The sequence below is a fragment of the Natrix helvetica genome (genome assembly GCF_964273705.1).
Source record: "Natrix helvetica genome assembly, chromosome: 6".
Taxonomy (NCBI): Eukaryota; Metazoa; Chordata; class Lepidosauria; order Squamata; family Natricidae; genus Natrix; species Natrix helvetica.
In genome coordinates this window covers 4821037-4834346 of record NC_138553.1, presented here as the reverse complement: position 1 = coordinate 4834346, position 13310 = coordinate 4821037, and the positions used below count along the sequence as shown (strand labels likewise).

The 13310-nt window shown below is 42.4% G+C and overlaps 1 protein-coding gene across 1 annotated transcript in view; it reads right to left on the bottom strand.

The window, feature by feature from the left end:
• Positions 1–1960: 1960 nt before the first annotated feature.
• LOC309394973 (uncharacterized protein) overlaps positions 1961–13310 on the bottom strand; it is a 44687-nt gene continuing 33337 nt past the window's right edge. Inside the window, exons 15-23 of the mRNA XM_081958691.1 lie at positions 12806–12841; positions 12577–12682; positions 11702–12339; positions 9211–10226; positions 8984–9078; positions 5975–6188; positions 5421–5660; positions 3988–4325; positions 1961–2591 (exon numbers count right to left, since the gene is read on the bottom strand). Coding sequence (XP_081814817.1) covers positions 2340–2591; positions 3988–4325; positions 5421–5660; positions 5975–6188; positions 8984–9078; positions 9211–10226; positions 11702–12339; positions 12577–12682; positions 12806–12841 — 2935 coding nt within the window. The 3' untranslated portion in view covers positions 1961–2339. The remainder of the gene's footprint in view (positions 2592–3987; positions 4326–5420; positions 5661–5974; positions 6189–8983; positions 9079–9210; positions 10227–11701; positions 12340–12576; positions 12683–12805; positions 12842–13310) is intronic.

Genomic DNA, 13310 nt, shown 5'->3' with positions numbered 1-13310 from the left:
CTTGTGAGTTTAATTCATTGGCATGGTGCTGCCACCTTCTGACTTCAATTTAATGCCAACAGAGGTCCTGGAAAGTGCTGAGTAGCCATTTTTATCTGCACTGTATCTTCTAAGATCAAATCAGGATTTCTAATTGCAGGTTGTTGGACATCTACACGGCAGAGTTGGGTTTTGAAATCCAGCGCTACGGGTTTGCTCGTGCTCGCGCAGAAGCATCCAAGCAGGTGGGCGGAGGCTCCTGCCGCCACTACCGGTTCAGCCGATCCAACATCTACATGAGTGGTTCTTGTCGGCCATGAACTGGATGAGAGCACACAAATTTATCCAAACCCAGAGAGATTCTGGGTCAGCTTAGGGTAAAATAGAGGATGGGAATTCGGTTTGCCTTGGATGGATTTAGCATCCCAAGAGAGGGACAAGTGAATTGCAAGCCTTATCTTGCTTTAGGGTTGAACCTTCTCAATTTGCAAGTCCTCAAAGCGAGGTTCCAATTCACTTGTTCCTCTCTTGAGTTATCCAGTGGTGGGATCCTGCCAGTTTAACAATCAGTTCGGTGATTGCGCACTCCCCGTACATGTGCGGTTTTAAGAATACTTACCTTCGGCGTTACTGCTGAGGAGTTACACAACTGAGGTGCGGCAATCAACTGTGCCACACAAATCAGCTGAGAAGATATAGGTCAGTATAGCACCGGGGGGGGGAGGGCACCTGATCGTCGGAGTGAACCGGTTTGCTCCCAGCTGATTGTTGGAGCTACCGTCCGAACTGGTCCGAACTGGCTGAATCCCACCCCTGGAGTTATCCCACATTAAATTGCCCTGCGGCGAGTTGGCCATGGTGAGTTAGCTGTGGCAAGTCAGCTGTGGTGGTGCCAGGGCAAGTCAGCTGGGGCGAGTCAGCCACAATGAATTCTCCCATTCCGGATGTGAGAGAATGCTTTAGAGGCTAGGTTTACACCTTCCTGGGATCTCCTGGTGGTCTCCGATCCATGTTCTTCTTACCACAGACCTACCCAAGATTTTCAAGGACTGCCATCTGCTGAGGCATTCTGGAACAATTGCACGTTTTATCAAATAGGGTTTCCAAATTTTCTAAGAACCCACAGAAAGAAGAAAGCATTTAAAATTTTATTCTTTATAGTCATAGAGTGACAATAGAAACTGGGTGGGGGATGGGATATGAAATAACATGACAGAATCCAGAATCCACACATTTCAGAAAAGATCAAGTAGATCAGAGGGCACAAGCCACTGAGAAAGATCAAGCAGTTTTATTTCTGAAAATAAAATACTATGATTTAGAGATGCAAAGAGTTTAATAGTAATCTGTGCCATTATCAAAATAGAATATGAAAGATTATAATAAAAACATGAGATTCTCTTTACTTTTAGCTTCATATAGCTAACAAATAGCTCACATGTCCAGTTCCTTATATCGAATCAATGATTAAAATTTGTCTGAAACGGTATAGGGTTTCCTGCCTAGGCAGCGGTTTGGACTAGAAGACCTCCAAGGTCCCTTCCAACTTCTATTCTATTCTATTCTATTCTATCTATCTATCATCTATCTATCTATCTATCTATCTATCATCTATCTATCTCTCTATCTATCTATCTATCTATCTATCATCTATCTATCTATCTATCTATCTATCTATCTATCTATCCATCCATCCATCCATCTATCTATCTATCTAAATTAATTAATCAGAGGAACAGCTTGCCTGCAAAAGTTGTGAATGCTCCAACACTGGAAGTCTTTAAGAAGATGTTGGATAGCCATTTGTTTGAAACGGTATAGGGTTTCCTACTTAGGCAGAGGGTTGGACTAGAAGACTTCCAAGGTCCCTTCCAACTTTATTCTATTCTATGTATCTATGTATCTATCTATCTATCTATCTATCTATCTATCTATCTATCTATCTATCTATCTATCTATCTATCTATCATCAGGTAAGGACAGGTAAGGAGATCAGGCAGGTGGGTGGGATCTCCAGAGCACTGTACCAGAACTGTAACCGGTGCTCCGGGCAGGCTCCGGTATGCCCGTACCGGGGCATACCGCCTGTAACCCACCACTGACACACACACACAACTTTTTAAACTTTCCCTTAAAATTTTCAGACTCTAAAGATTGCAAGAATAAAGATTCCCCTCCCCATTTCAGGCCCAGGGTGTCTGGCAATATAAAACATATTTCTTTTTAAAAGGTAATAATCAAATAGAGGAGCTGAAGGCCTCTATGGGCAAAAGCTAAATAGAAAAATTCTTCCCTCTTCGTTCATTTTAGCAGACCAATTCCAGTGTTCTCCAGTGAGGATGATCTTGGCTTCTGGTCCTTCAAGAGTTCTGGTACTTCATCATGGGATCCTCAGCCCAGGCAGGGTAGGATGAGGCCAGGTTCTCGGAGACGCTGTCCGCAATGGGCCACCCCCAGGTTTTGAAGAAAGGACCCAGGTTTCTGTTGACTTCCTGAGAGAAGGTTTCCGCCCACAGGTTCATCTTGTGTCGGTTGTCATTTGGGATGTTATTCATGGTTTGGTATTTCGCTAAAATGCGGACGTAGGGGTCCCAACCAAAGGCTTCCTGCAGCTGAAGACAAATAGAGTAATTGTATAGATCCTTGATCTATATGTCAGCTGTTACATTATTTTACATTATATGACCTTATGTTGTCTAGATCAAAGGCCACCAGTATAAAAAACAGGGAAATCACAAACCCATTTCTACACCTTTAACTGATTGCAAGATTTGACCTCAACTGATAGGATTTTCTTTCCCTCCTTTGAAGAAGATATTCCCCCAACCCCACTCATCTCAAAGTCAGGTAATCTTCGACTTATGGCCACAACTGAGTGCCAAATTCCTGTTGCTAAGCAAGCTACTTGTTAAGTGAGTTTTGCCCAATTTTTTTTAGTACCGGTTCCATGGGCATGGCTTGATGCGTGTGGCAGAGGAAGGATTATGCAAAATCTCCATTCCCTCCCCACTCCAGGGGAAGGATACTGCAAAATCCCCATGCTCTCCCCACTCCTGGAGAAGGATACTGCAAAATCCCCATGTTCTCCCCACTCCAGGGAAAGGATACTATAAAATCTCCATTACCTCCCCACTCCAGGGGAAGGATACTGCAAAATCCCCATTCCCTCCCCACTCCAGGGGAAGGATACTGCAAAATCTCCATTCCCTTCCCACTCCAGGGGAAGGATACTGCAAAATCCCCATTCCCTCCCCACTCCAGGGGGAGGATACTGTAAAATCCCCATTGCCTCCCCACTCCAGGGGAAGGATACTGCAAAATCCCCATTCCCTCCCCACTCCAGGGAAAGGATACTGCAAAATCCCCATGCTCTCCCCACTCCAGGGAAAGGATACTATAAAATCCACTATCCCTCCCCACTCCAGGGAAAGGATACTGCAAAATCCCCATTCCCTCCCCACTCCTGGAGAAGGATACTGCAAAATCCCCATGCTCTCCCCACTCCAGGGAAAGGATACTATAAAATCCACTATCCCTCCCCAATCCAGGGGAAGGATACTGCAAAATCCCCATTCCCTCCCCACTCTGGGGCCAGCTTGAGGTGGTATTTGCTGATTCTCCAAACTACTTAAACTACTCAAAATTTCCACTACCGGCTCTCCAGAACCTGTCAGAACCTGCTGAATTTCACCCCTGATTTCTTCCTTGCCATAGTTGTTAATTGAATTATTGAATTTGTAAGTTAGTGACACGGTTGTTAAGTGAATTTGGCCTCCCCATTCACTTTGCTTCTCAGAAATCTGATCATGTAACCCCAGGACACTGCAACAGTCATAAATATGAACCCGTTGCCAAGCATCCAAATGTGAATGATGAGGCCCTGGGGAAGCTACAATGTTCGTGAGTGTGAAAAACAGTTGTTTTCAAAACCATTGTAACTAAATGAATGGTTGTAAGTTGAGGACTACCTGTAGTATGCTAGTGACTGCCCACGAACAGCTTTCTTACCTGCAAGTAGGGTTCAAGGGCAGTGAACACTTTAAAATCCTTCAGATTAGCTCCATTTTTAATGTACTTCTCAATCCTCTTCTTTCTTGCATGCGGTTGAAGCTCTGAGTGGGCTATTTCTCGGGAGATGTTCAGCACGGTCTCATTGACGTAAACCGACCAGAGGTTGCAGGTGGCTTCTGTGGTATGGGGTTTGAAATTCCACCCTCTTTTCTGCTGGTTATGACCCAGTTCGTGGATTGGGCCCCAGGTTCCTTGGGTGTAGAAAGCTTGTACATCTATGATCTCAGGTAGGGCACGTACATTACTCATGACTGGATAGCCAGCATGCATCCAACCTAAGGAAAGAGTTGGGATAGATACAGTTACATAGATCTTTCATTGCGGAGGGGGAAGAAAATAAGATTGGGGAGGCAAATTTTAGCCCAGAACTAACTGATTTGGCCTTTGGTCAAGAAGGAGAAGGAGAAGGTGGAGGAGAAGGAGAAGAAGAAGAAGAAGGAGAAGGTGGAGGAGAAGGAGAAGGAGAAGAAGAAGAAGAAGGAGAAGGAGAAGGAGAAGGAGAAGGAGAAGGAGGAGAAGGAGAAGGAGAAGGAGAAGGAGGAGAAGAAGAAGGAGAAGGAGAAGGAGAAGGTGGAAGAGAAGGAGAAGAAGAAGGAGAAGGAGAAGGAGAAGGAGAATGAGGAGAAGGAGAACGAGGAGAAGGAGAAGAAGGAGAAGGAGAAGGAGAAAAGGAGAAGGAGAAGGAGAACGAGGACGAGAACGAGAACGAGGAGAAGAAGAAGGAGAAGGAGAAGGAGAAGAAGAAGGAGAACGAGGAGAAGGAGAAGAAGAAGAAGGAGAAGGAGAAGGAGAAGGACAAGGACAAGAAGGAGAAGGAGAAGGAGAAGAAGAAGGAGAATGAGGAGAAGAAGAAGGAGAAGGAGAAGGAGAAGAAGAACGAGAACGAGGAGAAGAAGAAGGAGAAGGAGAAGGAGAAGAAGAAGGAGAACGAGGAGAAGGAGAAGAAGAAGAAGGAGAAGGAGAAGGAGAAGAAGAAGGAGAATGAGGAGAAGAAGAAGGAGAAGGAGAAGGAGAAGGTGGAGGAGGGGGGAGGGGGGAGGGGGGAGGAGGAGGAGTTCCCAAATACTTCCAGTTCTGAATGCCCTTAGTATTTCAGTAATTTTTTCATGACGTTGGTGATTTTACAAACTGCATTGCCCTGTAGCAACCCAGGGCAATGCAGATCTCACAGGTTTATAATTTCATTTATGAAGTAGTAAAATATCCCAGGCTGCACTTATGAGTTTGCTGCAGTGCATTGCGGAGCGATGTGAATTGCATTAGTACAATAATTCTATTATAACACATTTTGACCTGTAAATTAGGAAAGCAGACCAATAATATTTTATGGTTTTCCTCTGCAGCGTGTGATGTGAACTATTTACACTTGCCTGCTGATATCTGAACATCTGTCACAATCCTCTCTGGTCGGGCAAAAATAGAAGGGATGGCTGCTAATTGGGTGATGGCCCTCATCATCTCAGCCCAGGTCTTGAGCAGCAAAGGGATCCCATCGTGTTTACGTGCAGCATCTGACGGCAATGTGAGGATGATATTTTCCGTTTCCAGTTCTGCCCACGGAGCAGGATAGTGGCGGATAGTATCTTGCCAATCCTGGATGCTGGTTTCACCTGAAGAAACATTTAAAACAGAACATCTGGGTATAATATTTTCTTAAATGAAAAATAGGTGGGAGGAGGAGAAATGCTTTCACACTGATCACACTATTTTGATAGGTGCATCCAACGATACATTCCATGAAAAGGGAAAGAGGTATAGAAATTTCATCCTCATTTTCCACTGGTTTTCTTTAGCAAATCTCTGCTGCATCCATTGTCCTGAGAAATATTCTTGATATATATATATATTTGTTGGAATTCATTGTTGGGATGTATTTCTATGCAACAACTTTGAACTTGATAAATTGAGGAAGGAGTAGTCTTACCGTGCTTGAAATAAGGCGCCTGGGTGGCCCCTTTGATGGTGACAGAGAAGGAGCCCAGTGAAGAGTTCTTTGGTACAATGATGTACAGGAGGCCTCCCCACAAACTGGAGATCTCCATCTTCTCCCTCTGCACCGGAAACCGCCTTGTCACCACTGGAGGACGCTTCCATTCCTGAAGATTAACTAAACTATCGGCGTGGCACCCAATCTGCACCTGTGGAAAACAACCTCCATTGAAATGAACAAGTCAACTCTAAAGAGAAATGGCTTAATGGTGACATTGAATGAGGTGGTGTGTGTTTCCAACATCTAAAAAATGGAAGACTAACTCTGACTTTGATCAGAAATAGTATAAAATTCCATCTTGGCAGCATTAAAAGGTGTGGATTTCAACCTCCCGAATTTCTCAGCTGGTTGACAGGGAATTTCTGAGAGCTTAAGTCCATGCATCTTATATTTATAATTCAATGCTATTATATTAATACTAGGGACCTGGTGGCTCACTGGCTAAGCTTGTCGTTCAGAAAGGTTGGCAGTTCGGCGGTTCGAATCCCGAGCGCCACATAACAGAGTGAGCTAGCTCCCATTATTTGTCCAAGCTTCTGCCAAACTAGAAGTTCGATCGCATGTAAAAATGCAAGTAGAAAAATAGGAACCACCTTTGGTGGGAAGGAAACAGCGTTCCATGCGCCTTCGGCCTCTAGTCATGCCAGCCACATGACCACGGAGACATCTTTGAAGATGGCGAGTGAGACCTCGCCCAAATGTTGCCAAGACAATCTCAATCTTACATGGGAAAAAATCTGAATACAACAAGACCAGCATACCTACACCCATGAAAATCTACGAAAACATATATACACACACATACACATACATACACATACATGCAATACAACTGCATATTATATAACTGCATACACACACAAATACACACACACACTAATACAACTGTATATTATATTCATACTTATATTTAATATAAAATATATGTTATATCTGAACTATAACAAAATGGATACATTTCTAATAAATAAAAGTCTCCTTTTTTTTTACACTGTGCTCACTTCAATATTTGAGCACCTCCAGGGACATTTTTGAGATGAAAAACATTGGGAAAGTGTTTAAATGCTTTTGGATGGAGGGCAGTTTATTTATTTAAGGCCTGGGGAAGGACAAGCTACCTGAACAGGTGAGAAGCACCTGTGCTCCTTCTCAGCCCTCCCCCATTGTCAGGACGACCCAGCTGCCAATCAAACAGCGGTGACCAATCAAACAGAATCATTTTGGAGAAGGAAGACAAGATGGCTGCCAGGGAGCTCTGGAGCCAACGGACTCATGAAGACAACGCCAAATAAAAACAGCCAAAGCTCAGAAGCCAAATAAAAATGCAAATTAAAAGATAGACTGCCCTGATGAGGAGAGGCAACCAGGAAGGAGGCGGCAACTGAAGAATCTGAGGAGAGGAGTGTTTTTATTTTATTTTTCCTTCCCTCAGGATCTGGCGTAAAGGAAACATTTTTCAAGCCATTTCCCTCAGAAGGAGCCAGGATCCAGAAGAGAAAAGTCATGAAGCCTACTCCAGAAGCAAATAAGGAGAAAAGATAAAGCCAAGGAGAAGCCAGGGGCCAATTAAATTGAAGTGCTGGGCATGAGGCAAGAAGGAGGGAAGCAACATGGCTGCCTGGAGCTCTTCTGTCATAGACCTCGTGAGGACATGACTGAATAAACCTAAGCCAGGAATCAAACAAACAAGCAAATTAAGAGATAGGCAGCCTGATGAGAAGTGACAATGGAAGAGGAAGCAGCAATTGAGGAATGGGGGAAGAAATGCATTTTTCCTTCCCTCAGAGCTGCATGAAGAAATCAACTTTTTTTCAAGCCATTTCCCTCAGAAGGAGCCAGGATCCAGAAGAGAAAAGTCATGAAGCCTAGTCCAGAAGCAAATAAGGAGAAAAGATAAAGCCAAGGAGAAGCCAGGGGCCAATTAAATAGAAATGCCAAGCACGTGGTGAGGATGAGGGAAGACAAGATGGCTGCCTGGAGCTCTGCCACCACAGGCCTTGTGAGGACTGAATAAGCCAAGCCAAACCTTGGGAGTCAAATCAACAGGCAAATTAAGAGATAGGCAGCTTTGATAAGAAGTGGCAATGGAAACAAAATTGTGGAAACTGGGAGAAAAATGCATTTTTCCTTCCCTCAGAGCTGGATGAGGAAAATATTTTCCTTCAGGTAGAGCCAGGACTGGGGAGAGGTGAACAATTTTTAAGCCCTATCAAGAAGAGATGAATAAAAAGCCAAAATGTGAATAAAATAGGAAAAAGTATAATTCTTTAGCGAGTGACAAATTAAGACAAGAGAAATAGAGAAGTTGGACATTAGTAAATATTTTGGATATTTATTGAATATATACATGTGTATGTGTGTGTGCATACATACATACATAGTCTTTATCTCCAAAATATTACACACACACACACAGAAACACACACACATTGTAGAAGTTGGACTTTAAAGAATGTAGTGTAAATGTAGTGTAAGCGCCTATAGAAAATACATTAATAGCTATTTTTTTGTTACTGAGATTAATTTCTGCTCTACTTGAAAGCATTCTAATTGTTTTTGCGAGCTTTCTTTCTGGAAAATAAAAATATTTTTCCTTTTCTTTTCCTGCACTTGCCCTTTTCTCTGAGATGCAACAAGATCTCAACATTCATTTGTCATCAGGTCATATTTATTTATTTATTCATTCATTCATTCCTTTATTTATACAACTTCTATGCAGCCCTTCTCACCTGGACATGACATTAAGCAGCTTACAATCATGTAAAAGAAACTTTAAATCGTCAAGGCAAAATAGTAATATTCAATTAGCTTAAAATGGACAAAGAGGGGGAGGAGGGAGCATGATGGATGGGAGGAGAGGGGGACGGGATCTTATTGTAGTGTGTTAAGGACCTGCAGAATTTTAACCATCAATCATGATGTCTAATTTAGAATTAATATTACCTGTAATTTTGCTTTGAGAGTGGAGGGTGGGAATAATAAAGTGACCGTTGTTGCTGGGGGAGCATACATGCCAGTGCTTCTCCAAGCTTCATAACCTAAAAACAAAGTATAAAATTTTTCAGATGCTCATGTCTATATACATAAATGAAAATTAAAGTCCTGCACACAGAGGTCATTATCTTGAAAGAAGAAGCACTATATTCAAAATTAAGAACAACACTTCTTACCTGTATTGCTTCCGTTTACTTGAATGTTTTGAGGAGGTGCTGTAGGATAAGACTTTGGATCCTTTGGCATCAGGCTGGGTACTAAGCCTTGAAACTCTGGCAGAACGTTATAAAGCAGAGAAGCTATTTGAAGTAAGATGGCTTGCTCTGAATTAGCTTGGATTGGGTTACGTACACTGACCTCAGGAATCCCTTTAATCTGAACCAACTCTAGAGTATCGTCCTGAACTGAGGAGAAAGGACGGGAGTTTGTAGCTGGGATCTCGAGGAATGTCGCAATGTCTTGCGCCAACTTCTGGAACCACAAGGAATACGGTGGTTGTAGAATCTGTTCATTTTGGATATGTTCCTTGAACTTCAACAATGCTTTCCGGAAATTATAAGTGGAAGCTACTTCACTGGCCTCTCCAGCAGGACAGCTGTTTCCAGCTACTTTCAAATAGTGCCGAATAATCCCAATTCCAAACTTATTCAGGATCTTATTTCCTGGATATTCTGCCATAGCATTGGAATCAGGATTCACTGAAGCCCAATGCCAAGATTGACCCCCAATTAGGAGTCCTCCTCCTTCAGAGACAAATTCATGGATGCTTTCCATCTCTTTGGCATCATAGGCTGTACAACAGTATATGCCTAGGCCTTTCTTAAAGTTGGTTAGCTCACAGGGAATCTTTGCTTGGTTTAGCATGGAGTAAAGTTTCCATATGTTCTTTCCAATGCCCACCTTTCTTTCCTTTCCGGCAGAAAGCCAAGTGATGGCATTGAGGAGGAAAGATTTCATTGATGATATTTTGAAGAAGGCTTCATGAGAGGCAACTACGATGCGTCCTCGACCGTAGTATGCAGCTGCCAGGAAGGAGTCGTAGGTATCACTTATGCCAACTGGAAATGCCAAGGCTCCGTGGATGAGCAAGGGAGAAGGAACCATTGGATTCTTGAGGTCATCACCCTTTACATTGAATCTCACCACTCCTTCCAGAAGAGTTTGTAAATCCCTTTGAATATTTAATCCATGTCTTTAAAAAACAACAAAAGAAAAATTTTATTTTCCATGGGTATGATGGTCTTCAGACTAGAATCCTAACATTGGAAGAATGGCTTGACCAAAACTGAGCTGTAATATCAAGCATCAGCACTGCAGAGTGGAGGAGGAGGAGAAGAGGAAGGAGGAGAAGGGGAAACAAAAAGAGAAAGGGAAGGAAGAGGAAGAGGAGAAGCAGCAGGAGGAGAAAGATGCTAGTCTGTTGTTAAATGGATACTGGATGAGAAAAGTATTGCAGACTGAATGGACACTTATTCAAATTTTTGTGCTGAACCTTCCCAAATTTGTCATCATAATTTATTTGTAAGTAATAAGCCTAAGAATCTCTATTTCCCTCAACTGAAGGCAATGCTTGCTGAGAGAATTTTATTGGAAGAATTGGATGGAAGCCTCATAGATCTTCCATGCTTAAGAAGCTATCTGCTGTTAAGAAGCTATTGGTCCTATCGCGTCTGTAGAGTGTCATTTCTGACAGGGAAGAAATATAAATATTCTTTTAACTCTGAATATGTTTTATATATGAATATGTGGAATTTAAAGTATCTGTATCAATAATTCCAAAACAAATGCATCACTCGTGTTTCTGCCAAATAATTGAGGAAACCAATAAGGCTGGATGAATTTTCCCCAATCCACTCAGTCCAAGCTGGGTGAATGAAACTGATTTATACAGTGACGGTATATGAATATGAAAGTCTTTTCAATTTGAGAGACATTGGACTTTATTGTATTCAATATCTTTGCTTCTAAAGCATAAACAGAAAATACAACAATTAAAATGTCATTCTCAATCAATCCCCTTGTTAATGATTATTAAAGTAGATATATGATACTTTGTTCCTCCCTTCTCAGTCTAGTATAATAATCCCATTCTTCATGGAGACTGCTATACAAGTTAGCAGCCAGCGTATTTACAATACAATAGCAGAGTTGGAAGGGACCTTGGAGGTCTTCTAGTCCAACCCCCTGCCTAGGCAGGAAACCCTATACCGTTTCAGACAAATGGCTATCCAACATCATCTTAAAGACTTCCAGTGTTGAGGCATTCACAACTTCTGGAGCCAACTTCTGTTCCACTGATTCATTGTTCTAACTGTCAGGAAGTTTCTCCTCAGTTCTAAGTTGCTTCTCTCCTTGATTAGTTTCCACCCATTGCTTCTTGTTCTACCCTCAGGTGCCCTGGAGAATAGCTTGACTCCCTCTTCTTTGTGGCAACCCCTGGGATATTGGAAAACTGCTATCATGTCTCCCCTAGTCCTTCTTCTCATTAAACTAGACTATTTGTACAAGCACATGGCATACAAAAAATAATTTTTGGAATGAGATAATTGCTTAATCTGGGGTAGGTCATTTTGCAAACCTTAAATAATTGGGACACGGGTCACACAAAAAATCCACTATTATATATAGGATTAATAACCATAGAAAAAGAGATGGATTAATACTTACTCAGTGATGAGGGGAATCCTGGGAATTTTTTCAGGCACAGAGAAAATACCATTTTCTCCCATATTGGCAGTGAAATACACTCCAGCCACACTGGTCACCAGGTTTCCAGGAAATTGAACCAGGACTGCCTCCTTCCCATGTTGACATGACCAATACCAGGCCTGGCCACCAATGAGCAGGCCCCCACCCCTTTTTACAAATTGCACAAGGTCATCAGCCTGGACATCATTGTAAGCATCTCTGCAGAATACTCCAAGGGAGTCCTCAAGTGTTGCATCTGGTTGGACTTTAATGCCATTACTGAGGAGCAATTTGGAGAGGGCATTCAGGCTTCTGTGGACTCCTATGAGTGCCTCTGGAGAAGACTTGAGCCAGTCCAGGGCATTTTTAATGAACGGCAAGAACTGTGGAAGCTGTATCATGGATTCATGGGCAGCGACCACCATCCGGCCTGTCCCATATTGGGATGCAGCCATGAGAACTTGGCCCTTGGAATCTACAAGCACTGGGAAGGCTCGGTCTCCTGTGAGCAAAAGCTCACAAGGATTGAAATCTCCCGTGACATCAATGGACAGAATGCCCCTTACTAAAGAATCATAAGAACTTTGGGGATCCATTGGAACGTTGTGCCGCTGGATCTGAAAAAGAAAATTTAAATTTCTTTCAGTATATTTTACGTTGCATATAATGCTGCAAGAGGTAACAGGATATGCAAACATTCACAGAAAAATTCAGATACCCATGTGATGTCAAGCGGTGGGCTGTGATTTTTCTTGCAGTATTGCTGGAGGTTATAGTACAGCTATATCATTTCCTAAACTACTGGCTGTGCTCAGTTTCCAACAGATTTTTTTTTTCATTTGGATGGACGTTACCTTAGAGTCTCTTGTAATAGTTGTTGAGAAGTCAGAGATGATCAATGCTTGCAAAAGGCAAATGTTTCTTGTCTTCAAACACACAGAAGGGCAAAGGCCCAGATAACTACAAAACAGTAGGACTCATTGATACCAAGGAAAATTATGGAAAAAGATTATTACAAGGCAGTTTGTTAGAAAAGAATACAATGCTCTGCATTTCGATTTAAATATGAATGAGTTAACTCACCTTTTCAGAAGCTCTTGCAACCTAGGTGGGAGTCCTCAAAGTGCCTCCCTGTAAAGTGAGGCTAAGCATTCCTAGGAACATTATTTATACCCTGTTGGAGTAGAAATTGTGGGTGGATGACATGTTCATTTTATGAATTGGAGCAAATCCAAAAGAGTTTTTCAAAGTGCAAAGGAGGAGCCCAGTTTAGATTTCCACAGAACTCTTTTGAAATTGAAAGACAAATTTAAACAAGATGACGTGATCCTTAGCAAAGTTTGTATTACTATTTTGATTTTACTCTTGATTGTGGTATTTTTCTCAGCCATCTTCCAGGACTGGGAATGGGCAACACTCTATTGTGCTGGTTTTCCTCCATTCTCCACAGTCAGGTCCACTTAGTGTTAACTGGGGGAGTGAGATCCAGCCCACAGCCCCTACATTGTAAGGTGCCTTGGGGTTCAATTCCCTCTCCCCTTCTATTTAACATTTACATGAGGCCGCTGGGTGGGGTGATCTGTTGTTT